This window comes from Cervus elaphus, chromosome 33 (assembly GCF_910594005.1).
Source record: "Cervus elaphus chromosome 33, mCerEla1.1, whole genome shotgun sequence".
NCBI lineage: Eukaryota > Metazoa > Chordata > Mammalia > Artiodactyla > Cervidae > Cervus > Cervus elaphus.
Window position 1 is genome coordinate 39925123 of NC_057847.1, and position 13585 is coordinate 39938707.

General features: G+C 40.9%; 1 protein-coding gene across 10 annotated transcripts in view; it reads right to left on the reverse strand.

Moving 5' to 3' along the window:
• Positions 1–13585, reverse strand: part of TANC1 (tetratricopeptide repeat, ankyrin repeat and coiled-coil containing 1) — a 241903-nt gene that overhangs the window by 126648 nt on the left and 101670 nt on the right. For all 10 annotated transcript variants that reach the window (XM_043894132.1, XM_043894129.1, XM_043894127.1 and 7 more), the window contains one exon: positions 7589–7789. In XM_043894132.1, the coding sequence (XP_043750067.1) occupies positions 7589–7789 (201 nt within the window). The remainder of the gene's footprint in view (positions 1–7588; positions 7790–13585) is intronic.

Here is a 13585-nt window from a genome sequence, read left to right on the forward strand (position 1 = left end):
TTCCTTCTCCAGAGGATCTTCCCAACCCAGGGATCAAACCCGGGTCTCCTGCACTGCAGGCAGACTTTTTACTGACTGAGCTACAAGGGAAGCCAGAATAAAACTATAATAAGATACTAATTCACATGTACTACAAAGTTATCCATCTTTTTGACTATAGCCAAGATAACAGGTAACAGATAGATAATAACAAGAGTTACCAAGGATTTGGAGAAACTGGAAACCTTATACTCTGAAACTAGGAATCCAAAATGGTGCAGTCATGTTGGAAAACAATTTGGCAGTAGTACTTCAAAAGGTTAAATAGAGTTACCATATAATTTCAGCAATTTCACTCCCTGGTATGTACCCCTGACAAAAGCAAAAAGGCACATCCCCACAAAAAAGGATACACATGTTCATAGCAGCATTATTCATAATAGCCAAAAAATGGAAATAACTCAGACATCCATCAACTAAAAAATGGACTAAAACATGCAGCATATGCATGCATATAAAAAAGCCAGTCTCAAAAGACCATATATTGTATAATTCTATTTATACAAAATCCCCCAAACAGGCAAATCCATAGAGGAAAAAAACAGAGTGGAGTCTGCTTAGGGCTGTGGGATGTGGGGCTGGAGGGGACTTGGAGAGGGAGGGATGTGGAGTAATTGCTAATGCAAATGGATTTTTTTTTTTTAAGAGAGATTAAAATGTTCTAAAATTAGATTGTGGCAATGGTTGCACAACCCTGTGAAAATGCTAAAAAAAAAAACTGAACTATAAACTTTAGACGGATGAATTATACAATATGCAAAGCATCCCAATAAAGTTGTTTTTTTTTTAAGTGCAAAGGGATAAATTATAATGGAAAAATATGTAAATTTGAATTGAGAAAACAAAAAAAATTTTGTGAATCCTAGAACACTGTAAAGCTAATTAAATGGAAAACCATGAACTGGGAACATTTTTGAATTACATACATGACCGATGGCCTTAAAACAAACAACAAAAAGTTTTGATAATTCAGTAAGAACTGTATTGCCCTAGTAGAACGGAAGACAGATACCACAAGAATTCTCAAAGAAAAAAAGTACAAATGACCAATAAGTATATAATAATCCATTTATAACATTACAAAAAAACTTTCACCTAGTAGTCACACTTTAATAGTCTATTCAATGAAAATATCAGAAAGCCTTTAAATGTTAATAAACAAGAATGTTCTTCCACCATTCTTTGTTAGGAAACTGGGATTGTCTTACACATACGAAGCTGGGGGAATGGGCAAATACATCATTATTGTTTATTTACTATAGAAAACAAGGCAGGAAAGACATTCGACCAATTTTCAGAAGTGGTTGTCTTTCTAGGGGTGGGGTGGGAGTACCAAAATTTATTGTATCTTTATATTGTATATTTTTGTAATGAATCTCCCTCCACAACTATTCTTTCCAAAATTCAGAAAATACACAAGTTATTTCTATATTTACCTTCTTGGAAAAGGAATTTTATAAGATGATCACATATTCTTTACCAGTGGTTCTCAAACTTTGCTACATATTAGAACCACCTGGGAAGATATTTTAAAATCCCAATACCTCATAGGCATTAAATCAGAATTTCTGAAAGCAGGACTCAAGTCAGCGGTCTTCTTTCAAATCCCTGGGTCTGATCGAGTGGTACAGTCAGATTGTGTATGGGTGGACCAGGACTCACGGGCAGGAGAATAAACAACACTCAAAGGTCCTTAAGTTCACAGTGGGACAAACCACACACACAGGTCTGTGTGTGAGCACAGAACAAAGTTTCTGTGTGTCCTGGTCCTGGCTACAAGCAGCAGTAAGACAGGCGGGCCGCCTGCTCCTCGGAGGAGGTGATCACAGAACGAGCCTGCAGGAGGAGACCAAGAGTGCTCCCGGGGTCACCGCAGGAGGAGGAAACGTCGTGCTGAAGGTCAGAGCCCTAACTGTGACCTGACCACTCAGAGGCGATGGCAGGGCTTAGAGCAGCTGGCTCTGTGCGCAGACTGCGTGATCGCCCGTGCCGCCTCCACCTCCCTGGGAAGGGGCCTCCCAAACGCACGTGTGCACAGCCTCCAGCCTGCCGCCTCCCCCGTGCATGCCACCAGAGCACAGAGCCACGTCATCTGCAGCTCACGTGTCAACAGGGCGCAGACGGAGCAATGCAGGCTGGCACCAGCATGGGAGAATGCGCTGGGGTGGGAGCTGGGCTGAGGCCAACCTCTGCCAACGACTCGCACGCTGGGGTAAGTTTCCTACGGAAGAGCCTCTGCGTCTCTATCTGTAAAGGGGCCTGACTGGTTGTGTCCTGCCAACCCTCACCTGCCTACCAGCCCCCGTGATCCACGCACACAACAGAGACCGCGGCCGTCGATACACCTGGAAGCCAGTAGCTCTGACTATGACCTTGATCTGACTCAGCTGTGATAGTTCCTGTCACAGTTCCACAGAAAGAAAGAAAATGGAAATTGAGAAGTGCAGACACAAGGGAAGTTCAAAAGAGGAGGGTTATAGAATGACTTCTCTCAGCCTCCTCTTGCTACTTGGTGGTCCACAGCGGGGCCTGACAAAGCAGTGACTAGCACCATCCACTCAAGACTGTTTCCAGAAGATGCTGACTTCAGAAGGAAGCCTCTCAAAGAACGCTAGAGGCAATGTGAAGTCAATGCAGTGTTTTGTAAAGTGACTGTGCAGAACGGACCAAGAATTTTTAAAAGTGCAGTCCATTTAGTTCAATACTTTCACTTCTGGGAAACTGTTGCTCTTGGGAAATCAGATGTATATAAAAATTACTTAACAAAAATATTCACACTGGAAGTTCTGGAGACTGGATGCACAACACTGTCAGTGTATGACCAAATTGTACACTTAAAAATAGTTAAGATGGGAACTTGTAATGTGTGTTTTATCACAATGAAAGATCTACAGGCATTTAATAGCAAAAACAAAACATCTTGACTCAATTTTTTTTAAAAACTGAAAAATAGTATAAATATAAAACAGTAAGAAATGAGTTAAAAATCAATTATAGAATATTGAAACAATGAACATCAAATATCAAGTTCTTCAGGCACACTGTACGTGCTCATGATATAATATTCAGGAAAATGACAGGGCACATGTGGTACTGCGTTTAGGAAGAATTAATTAAAAAAAAAAAAGAAAAAACTAGAAAATCAAAACCCTAAGAATGATCCTGTCTCTCCACTGGGATTTCCAAATTTTCTACAATAAACACTCCAGCGGGGTGAGAGAAGGAGGGCCTTGGTAGACATTAACTCATGGTCCAAGAATCAAAGGGTGGAATGACTTCCACTTTACAGCCCGTCAGCTTTGAGGTTTTCCCTTAAAGAAACAGACAGCCTGAGGGGATTTCAGAACTGCTACATCAGCTGTCAACTGAGACAGAATTGGGACTGGACACAGCAGAGGTGCAAGGGCAGCAGAACCCCCATATGTTCCAGGACCCCCAGGGGCTGCCTGAAATCACAGAGTACTGAACCCTATATATACTGTGTTTTTTCCTATGCACACATATCTATGATAAAGTTTAATTTATAAATTAGGCAAAATACAAGATTAATGACAACAACCACCAGAATGGGATCTCTCTCAAAGTATTTTATAGTAAAAATTTAATGTATTTCCCCTCTTACCTAAAGCACTCATCACATGCTATGGTTGTAACTTGTGCAGTTTGATGTGTGAGGGCAAAACTAGCACCCGTTTTTTTCCTTCCTCACAATTTCACGTATAGAAAATTCGTTCTTACTGCAGATCTTAGCTACTTCAGCAAGTGATTTTTTTTCATTTCTTATTAAGTCAAGAACCTTCACACTTAAAGGAAACTGCAGAGCTTCTCTTCAGCGTGTCTGACCAGTCAGCATCACTACTCTTGAGCTTCGGGTCCATTATTAAGTAACATAAGGGTTGCTCGAACCCAAGTACTGCAATGCAATGCAATGCAATGCAATGCAGTGACTAATGGGCGGGACACACACAACAGTCAATTCACGTCCCCGGCAGGACAGAGCAAGATTTCATGATGTGATGGCACACAATTTAAAAATTATGAATTGTTTACTTCTGGAATTTTCCATTTAATATGTTTGGACACCAACTGACCAGAAATAACTGAAACCACAGAAAAAGAAGCCACAAATAAGGGGCAATGCCTATAATCAGCACTACCCAGTCTCCCCATAAATGTGAGGATTAGAAAAGCAGTATCACCCACTTTTCACCATCTGCTGTTTCACCCCATTCACAGTAGCTTAAAAAGTCCCTTCCTGCCTCCTTCTGACTGTTTCATAATGGGCCCAAAGTGATCTGGGAAAATGTAATCCAAATATAAAGGCACAAAAGATATTACTAATAAACAATCCACAGGAAACGGGCTTTGCTCTCCTCTGGAAGACAAAAGGATGCATTACAAATATTAATGAATTCTTAATCCAAAAAGGCTCGCAACACCACAGAACTACTTTAATGGATACTGACCCTTGTTTTCATCACCAGAAAATTTACTTCTCATTTAACAAAAACAAAAACTTTTGAACAGTACTCGGGAAACTGAATCTTCCAACTAGCAGTGAAAAAATACAAATACTGTAGAGCAACATGAAAGAAGAGTAAATAAAAATAACTGGCAATAGAATTGGGACATAAACTCAACCACATGAAATGCAGGGTCCCATTACTTCAAAGTTAATGACATTTTCTCTGGTCCAGGGTTCTTGTGACCTAGGAGCTGATCACCAAATGTACTAGTATACACACCTTCATTATTGATACAGGCTGTGTGGAGTGCCTGTGACAGGAGTTTCTAGTATTTGACTTTTGCTAGAATAATAGTTACAGTCCAATAGTTTCTTGATGAGCATCAATTAGTGGAGTTTTTCTGTCTAAACAGGTAAAACAGGTTTGGTTTTTGGTTGGGTATTTTTGTTTTGGTTTGGCCTTAAACAGAAGAAAGAGAAGGGCAGCTAATCTTACACATGAGAAGAGAAGTCATGGAGGTAAGTTCAGAGCTGAGTCTGAAAGATTATGTGCTCTTGAAGCACAGCTGGGAAGGGGAAACAGAGGGGATGGGGTAGGTGGGGGCGGGGGGGGTTCTCTACCTATGGGCTCTGCTCACACACTGTATTTACTGTATCATTAGCAACAATAGTGCTAACTTTTCAAATAGATGGCTATTTTAAAATCCAGTACATGTTCACAACCATATGTCAACTATTTTTATAGGCAGGTAGATCATTAGGGCTCTGGATAATTTTCCAACAATATGGTTTAAACAAGTCTGTGTGTGTTTAACACTGTGGAAAAATGTTGTTTACTGTCTGATGTATTCTGAGTCACTGCCACTTTTAAGCAAGCATCTCTGCCCTTAACTTTCCTTTTTGATTAAAATTACCAAGATAATGAAACCAAATAACCACTGTGAGACATGAGTTTGCTGTTCACATTTGGGCAATCATCAAACTGCCCGACCAGAGAAGAATGCACTTTAGTGTATTTAATTATCATTTGAACCAAAAGCATCTAATATTTCCTTCATTCCATTAAAAGGTTGAATTTTGCAGAATTATTATTCCCTTCCATTTGTAAGGCCCTGCAGAGAACATATTAGCAGAAATAAATTTATTCCTATAGAGAAAAAACAAACTTTGAGATATTTTCTCAAAAGCTAAAGACAGCTAATTTGGTCAGGACACAGGAGACAAAGTCTTGTCAGGGATTTCTCTGCAGGTTTGCCTGTAGCCTCAATGAGACCCTTCTGGGTCTGACTGTTCTTGCCACACTGCCCAAGCTTGTCATAGCCATTCATTGCTACCTGATGTCCCAAGAAAATGCCACAAGGTAAGTAAACAGTAATTGTGAAGTAATGAATGTGTTCGCTAACCTTATCGTGGTAATCATTTTGTAATATATATATCAAATCATTTCATTATATACCTTAAACTTACAATGTTATGGGTCAATTATATTTCAAAAAAGCTGGGGAAAAAACATTTTAAAGTCCCGTTAAAACTAACCTTGATGTTTTATCAATAATAATATTTCTGAAATATAGTATGCCCCAGAGTTTCTCAGGTGTTCACCAATCTTAGGGCTCAAGAGGCATCAATTCATTTGCAGCAGTACAGACTACAGGAGGGAAACCTCTAGAACCGGGCTTCTATAGATGAGGTACACTTGGAGAAGACATCACTGCCTGCCTTCAATCATCAGACATAAGAAACATACATACACTAATTCAAGGAAAAAGGACAAATGATGAAGCTAAGAAGAAGAAAGGCAAAATGCTGTGCACAATTTGTAAAAAGCAGTAATTCCAATGGGGTAACTGGCCAAAGGGGCAGTGTGGGAACTGGGATTTGAAACAAGCGAAGAAATCTGACAAAGAGATACAGCAGTGGGGGGAGGGCAAAGAGAAGCAAGAAAGGACATTCCAGGAATTTCCCCAAATACTGATAAACAGGTCAAATTCCTTGGCACAGGAAATCACTTCATACCAAAAGGTTTCCAAGTTCCAGCTAATGACTGGATTGTAAACAATGCTGTCCAAAATAAGAAAGTTCTATAACAACAAAAGATTTTTGGACAATCACCAACTCAACAGCACCAATGCTAACATTCAGAGCTTAGGGTTTACCTTAATTTTACACCCCCCTTCAAACTGCAAATATCCACTACATGATTTAGAAATAATGCATATTTTAAAAAAAAAAGAAATAATGCATATAACATATTGAGGAAATGAGAAAAACAGATGCCAATTTCACAGTCCCAGGGCATATTTTAGATCAACTCCAAACATGTCTATTGTGTAAATGTAAACAATTCTTACACTGGCATATGATCAATAAGGCCCCAGTTTATCTTGCCCTCAGTAAACGAATACTCAGAAAACCTAAAAGAAGATCAAAGAACTTTTATAACTCCAGGTATCAACATTTTGGCAAGCCTTTCCTCACATCTGATTAAAGTTAAGTAACGTTTGGGTTATTACTGGTAAAGTAAAATGCAAAAAGTTACTAATAAAAAGGGAAGCCAAAATACTTCAAATAATCTATAAGTCCCTTGTCCTACCACTTTACAAGTCTGAATTTTCACCAACAATTAAATTTTATAGCTGTTCAAATGATGGATGATGTAATCAAGGAAAATACATCAGTATATAATGCTAAGCAGTAATAAACAGACTGTTCTCAGATTACACTTGCCAAAATCCATAACCTTGTTAACATACCACAGAAAGCTTAGATTATAGCATTTCTCTAATTTGTGAACAAGAAAACAAAACTGTTGGTCAATGTTAATATTGATAACATGAATCTTTGTTAAAAAAACGTCCAGTCCAGGCAATCAATATGGTTTACAGATAGGTTGAACTAAAGAAATCAATCTATCCAAACAATCTTTTTTTTAAAAAAAAAAAAGATCTCCTTCTTCCAGAAGTTACATTAAAAAGAATAAAAACCTTCTGCTGGAGGATTTCTTGTAGGCACTAGCTTTGCCTAATTCCAACACACTCGCTACTTATATAACCAAGAAGCTAGTTAGGGCACTCATTTGTTTACCTGGGGACTTTTTGGTTGACCTTGACGGCACAGAGTGAGACTGTCGAGGCAGCAGAGGTGATGAAGGCAGAGACATGGAGACACCTTTAGCCAAGCTCACCCTGTAGGCATCCTCTGCCACTGGAAGGCTGCTCACAGAAAACTCGCCACCATGGCCAGGGGGCAGGACTGGAGGGGAAGTCTCTGGACCAAAGTCACCTCCTGGAGTGGAGAGAGAAAACCTTAGCTTAAGCCACAGATGCAAGTTTAATTCCCAAGAACTACATTCTTAGAATTCCCATATGCCATATGTGTGTGTTGAGTGTTTTTTTTTAATGATTTTTTAAAAAAGATTCTCCTCTCATCCCATCCACTTTACACTCCCCAGGACAGAGTCCACCGTCCTACAACTCAACCAGCCCAAACCCTTAGTCATGAAACTGGAACCGTGGCTCACTGATGAAGCAGGTTCTCCTCAATATTCAGCCCCTTAATGAACTTAAGGACAGACAAGCTTACTATTAAGAAATTAAACATTCTAAGGCACACATATTTTTGAGAATGCAATTAAAAAAAGAATACAGGGAAGGGAATCTGTCGGCTAGGACCAGAACCTTAAAAAAATACAGCCAGTCCTCAAGTACTCAGATGTTATGCTTTCCTCCTTGACCCCAGGCATATACAAAGAAGCAACTGAGATGAGGCAAGAAGAGGAGATAAATTATTTTCCTGAAGATTAAAAGAGCATCTTCAAGCTTTGCATTATATACAGCAAAACTGGAAAGGTACAGAAAGTTTTCCACAAGCTAACTTGTCTCTCTGACAAAAGTTACCAACTGGTCCTTACCATGTCCTCCTGACTCCAAAGACCAAAGCCTGGATTTGAACTTACACCATTTATTTAGCCAGGGGGGAACTCAATTTTTGCAGATCTTTACACACAACACTCAAAAAGGATGCAATCCTGACTGTCAAGTCCCCAAAGGCATCACTGTACTTGTTTGTCACATCAGGAGGCATGAGGAAGTAGAGTTATTCCCTCCACAGACCAGGAGGGAGTAGGGAGGGGAAGAGTTTAAAAAGGGCAAACATGCTCAAGCACTGCTTTCAAAGGCAACTCAAAACCAGCAGAGCTGTGAACAGAAAAGCCACAGGTTCCACAAGGCGTAAGTTGGCACCATCAGAAAGTAATTTCAGTCTCAGTTGGGCTAGCTATGCTTGAAAGGGTTTTAATAAAGTTGGGGAACTAAATATCCAAACGACCTATATTTGAAGAAATGACAAGTGACCAGGATACTCTCACCAGAATTTTCAAAAACAAGAACATTATACAAACACGTAAGACAAATAACGTTCTTGTCCATGAGGAAGGGAAGCATGCGGGCTGGAGTTAATGGAGCGCCTTACCTCCTAAGTCCCAATGAAGGCCAATACCTCCTCCTCTTACAACCCCTGCCCACCCTGCTTCCAGAGTCTGCACTGTAAGATACCACCAGCTCCAGTTCCTATGACCCAGGAGCTAGTCTCACACCAACACAGACAAGCATGAAATCTTCCAAAAACCACCTCCTTGACGTCTTAAGCCAGGGCATGAAGCTTCCCAGGTGCGTCCCCTTCAACAGTCTGGTGATAAAACCGATCTTAAGGCAGAACAGGAGATGCACCATAACACCAGCTCTCCCTGAGGCTGAAGGTTCACCATGCTGAGACTTGAAGGGACAGCTGTTTGCTCTGGTCCTATATCAGGCTCTCATGATCAGTCCCCCCCACCACATTGGTCTCATCTTAGGAATGCTAACAGGTGCTATGCCTTCAAGAATGATACCTGGTCACCTGATTCCTGGTTTGGCCAAAAATCCTAGAAGACACACAAGAACATGGAAGGCATTGAGGCCACAGCCCAGGGAGTTACATACATAGAATGTGGAGGGTCTTGAAGAGGCAACACTGGTTTTTCCATGAGGTTTGAAGAGAGCTACCCTGCCCTGGGACTGCCCTTGCACTGCCAAAATCACCAGCCTGGAAATTCAAATGGCTATGGGGTGGCCTGATGGGAGCAGGCACTGTAAGAAGGCACTGTCTTTTCCTACTCACACACAAGTATCTCTGACCGAAAACAAACAAGCCCCAGATTTCAAGTCACCTCAACTAGATGAGGACACAAGATGAGGGAGAGATGCATCTATTACAACACCACCAGAAATAAAACCGTAAGCTGATTACGAGAAAGCATTTATTTTCTTAAATACTTAGAATTCTTCAATGTGATACAAGAAGAAATTGGAGATTGAGGGGTGAAAGAGAATGAAAGCGTTTCCTAATTACAAATTCTGCCCATAAACTTTGTTTATATCAAGCAAAGCAAATATTTTCATTAACTGCAAGTCTGGTGGGGATGGGTTTCCAAAGAAAGTCATAACCATGAGGACCTTCGGCCTTCAGAGCAGCTGTGCTCCAGTACTTTGATTTTATGTGGTCTGCAATAAAACGGGACTTAGAGATGGGGCTGGGGGAGGGAAGGTTTCTATTTCAAGTTTACTTTGACATCTCACCATAACATCGTCCCAAACATGCTGTTCTGTTGGTTTCTTTTTAAGACACAATTAAAGATCCCTAACTTCCAGCTTCCTTTCATCACAAAGGCACGAAGCAGAGAAAGCAGCTTTATGTATGAACAAGAGGCACAAACAAGTGGGTGATCCATTGGCTAAGAGGCTGGAGACAGCGCTCTGGAGTCTGGTGCTTTAACTGAATCAGACAAGGGGTTCAGGTCAAAGTCAGTCCAAGAGCATCACAAGGATGCCGACGCCAGTGCCAGAAAGAGAAAGTCTCTTAGGGGCATCCACAGGACTACACAATACTGGTTCTAGGCAACATGACACCAGAAATTCTCCAGTTGATTTAACATTTCCCAGATGTTTAAAGAGGTTTAAGAGGAATTAAAAACATTTCACTGCAACAACCAGTACGCCTGGCACATTTCTTTTTAGCCTTGAAAAGATGTTTTTCTTTTAACTGTGACCTATTTTATTCCGTACCTCAATTAAGTGACAGGAAGCACACCTCAATCCCCCTTCCTGTTGCTGAAGCAGGAATGCCAGGTAGGTTGACACATCCTCTCCAGGGTAGGAAAACCATACTATCAACTACCCGTGACTTACCAGCCCTCCTCCAGCTCCCCTGGCAGGTGTTTCCCATTTATTCACCATGGACACTCACATCCACCCCAACATGGTTTCACTCTCAGAGAGCATCTAATCCAATCGCATGAACTCACAGACAAGAAGCCAGGGCATGGGGGCTAACCGTGAAAAGCAAGGTCAAGGCTAGAACTCCCAAAGTCCCCCAAAGTGGCTGTCTAATGCTCTAACATACTCACTACTCTACATATTTAAGAACTTAAACTTTTAAAAAAAGGAAATACTCAAAACAGACGTAGTTTTAAATGAGCTGATTCTATACAGGGTTAACACATTTTTTTGCAATAGAAGTTTAGGCTTTGCAAGTCACATACAGTCTCGGCCACACACACACACACACACATACACACACCCCTTTTCTTATTTTAAAATCACCAACTTAAACACACATACACACACACACACACACACACCCCTTTTCTTATTTTAAAATCACCAACTTAAAAATTTCAAAAATAAAAGACCAGAAAGGGCATGAGGGTATAAGGTTCTTCCTGTTTGTAATACATATAAGCAAATATACATACATATACATATGTGTGTGTATGTGTGTGTGTGTGTGTGTGTGTAGTAAATAAAAGCAAATACCCATACACATATTCTTTCACACATGAAAACTAAATCCAAGTCATAGTTTGCAAAGATAATAGAATTATCAAAGGGGATAAAGTCATCCAAAAAGGCTTTCTAAATTGGCAGAAATAGCCTTTGATAATAGTTCTTTAATTTTTTTCCACTATTACAGACTGTGAAAAAGGATTTAAACTCATAATGGAAGAAAATGCAAACCTGGGAGATGATGAATGTTTAACGGCGGCTGTGCAGAATGGCCATGTCCAGCGCTAGAGATTAAAGTACATGGAGTGCAGGATTAGGGAAGGCTTAAAAAAAAAACGAGGGCAACAAAGCCAGGGAGATGAAAGTAAAAGTACATTTCTGAAAAGAGTAGACCTGAGAAAGGCAAGGGTGAGCTTAGACATCCAGGTAAATAGGTCTGCAGATGCAGGAAATAAGATTTCCATTTATTGTGTCATTGAAGTGGCAAGATGGAGGAGGGGGAATAGAAGCTTAGAATAAAAAACAGAAAAGATGTCTGTTTATCCAGTTCCAGAAAACAGGACTAGTGCAATACATTTAACTAGGGCATTAAATGTGTTAGGGCATCTTTTGTGCAGTCCTGTCCAGGAGTGCACTCATGTTTCTTAACCATATCTTCCATCATAAGGCTTTGTATCCATATAACTCATGTATATTTACAGAGACCTAGAAAATTGGACAAGATTTCCTCCCACAGGATCCAATATCATTTTTGGAACCTTGAGAAGGCTCTCTCTGAAAGCTCTTTAAACCATTTTACATCTTATAGGATCTCCCAAATATCGAGCCAGAGCTGACTGTTAATGTGCATTTTCAAAAAGAAAGATTAATGTATTCAAGACAGCAATTTTCCAAAACACTCTTCACACAGTCATGACTAATTCTCAAACAATAGCGCTAAAAGGCAACAAAGCCGCTAACCCCAGAGCACAGAAAAATCTGGTCAATAGGACAAGTTTACCCTTTTGTCTTCAAAACTCCAGAGGATTCTGAAGAGAGCTCAGTGAGGACTATCCTCACAGTTTTATTCTTAATACTCGAGGGTTACAGAACCATGTGTACTTTATCCAGAAACAGATGAGTAACAGACTAGTATTTCCTCTCAAATTGTCCAAGTTTTCCCTTCAAGGCAGGCATGTCACCCTGCAAGGGAGTCTGAACTTTAAGAATACATATGTGACCTCAGAAACACTTCCACTCCCAAGCCCCAGAGGGGTGCACTGTAACAGAATAAGTACTTTTTTAGATGTACTGTGTGTTAGGACAAGGTTTCAGGCACTTTATATCACTGTAACCACCTCAGGAAGCAGGTGCGGGCTGCCCTGGTGGCTCAGGGGTAAAGAAGCTGCCTGCAATGCCGGAGACCCAGGTTCAATCCCTGGGTCAGAAAGATTCCCTAGAGGAGGGCATGGCAACCCACTCCACTATGTTTGCCTGGAAAACCACACAGACAGAGGAGCCTGGCGTGCTACAGTCCACGGGGTTGCAAAAGAGTTAGACACGACTTGGCGACTAAACCATCTCCAGCAGAAAGGAGTTGCTAATGTTACGTCCATCCTTCAACAAGGAAACTGAGGCTCAGAAAGAATCAAGAATCTTGATCAAGGACACCAGCAAACAGCAAAGTCAGGTCTGAAGCCAGGCAGTCCAATCCAGAGTCCATTCTCGTGGTCCTGTTCCCCTAAGAAAAGGCTATTGAGATACGTCTTTCCACCATGTGTTGTTTAGTATACTTAACGGAAAAAGCCAAAAATAGTCTATGTAGGTCTACACGCAGTGCCGGGCCACAGTGAGAAGAAATCCGTCCCTTCATCTATTTTCACTCTTCAAGCTGGCTGTTTAATTAGCTCCAGCACTCCTAGAACACTCCATTTGGGAGGCACCCAGGCCCAGGCATCATTAATTTCCTTCCAGTCACACCTTATGCCGTCACCATACAGGCAAAGTGGATCCAAGATAGATGTTTAGTCATCAAGCACCCTAAATAGTTTCTTCTTATTTCACTTCATACTGTAAGTGCATTAAATCCTGTAGCCTTTGGGCCTGCAGTCTCTGCCCAGGATGGAGGCCCTGATTGCCATTCCCACCACACAGGACTCAGAGTCCTGCCACTCTGCCAGGCCGGGTGATGAAGGGGGCAGCGGGGCGGTTGTGGCCAAAAGCAATCTGGGTTCTGGGTTCATCTTAAATCTGCATGGATTCATTACTCTACATCTCCAGC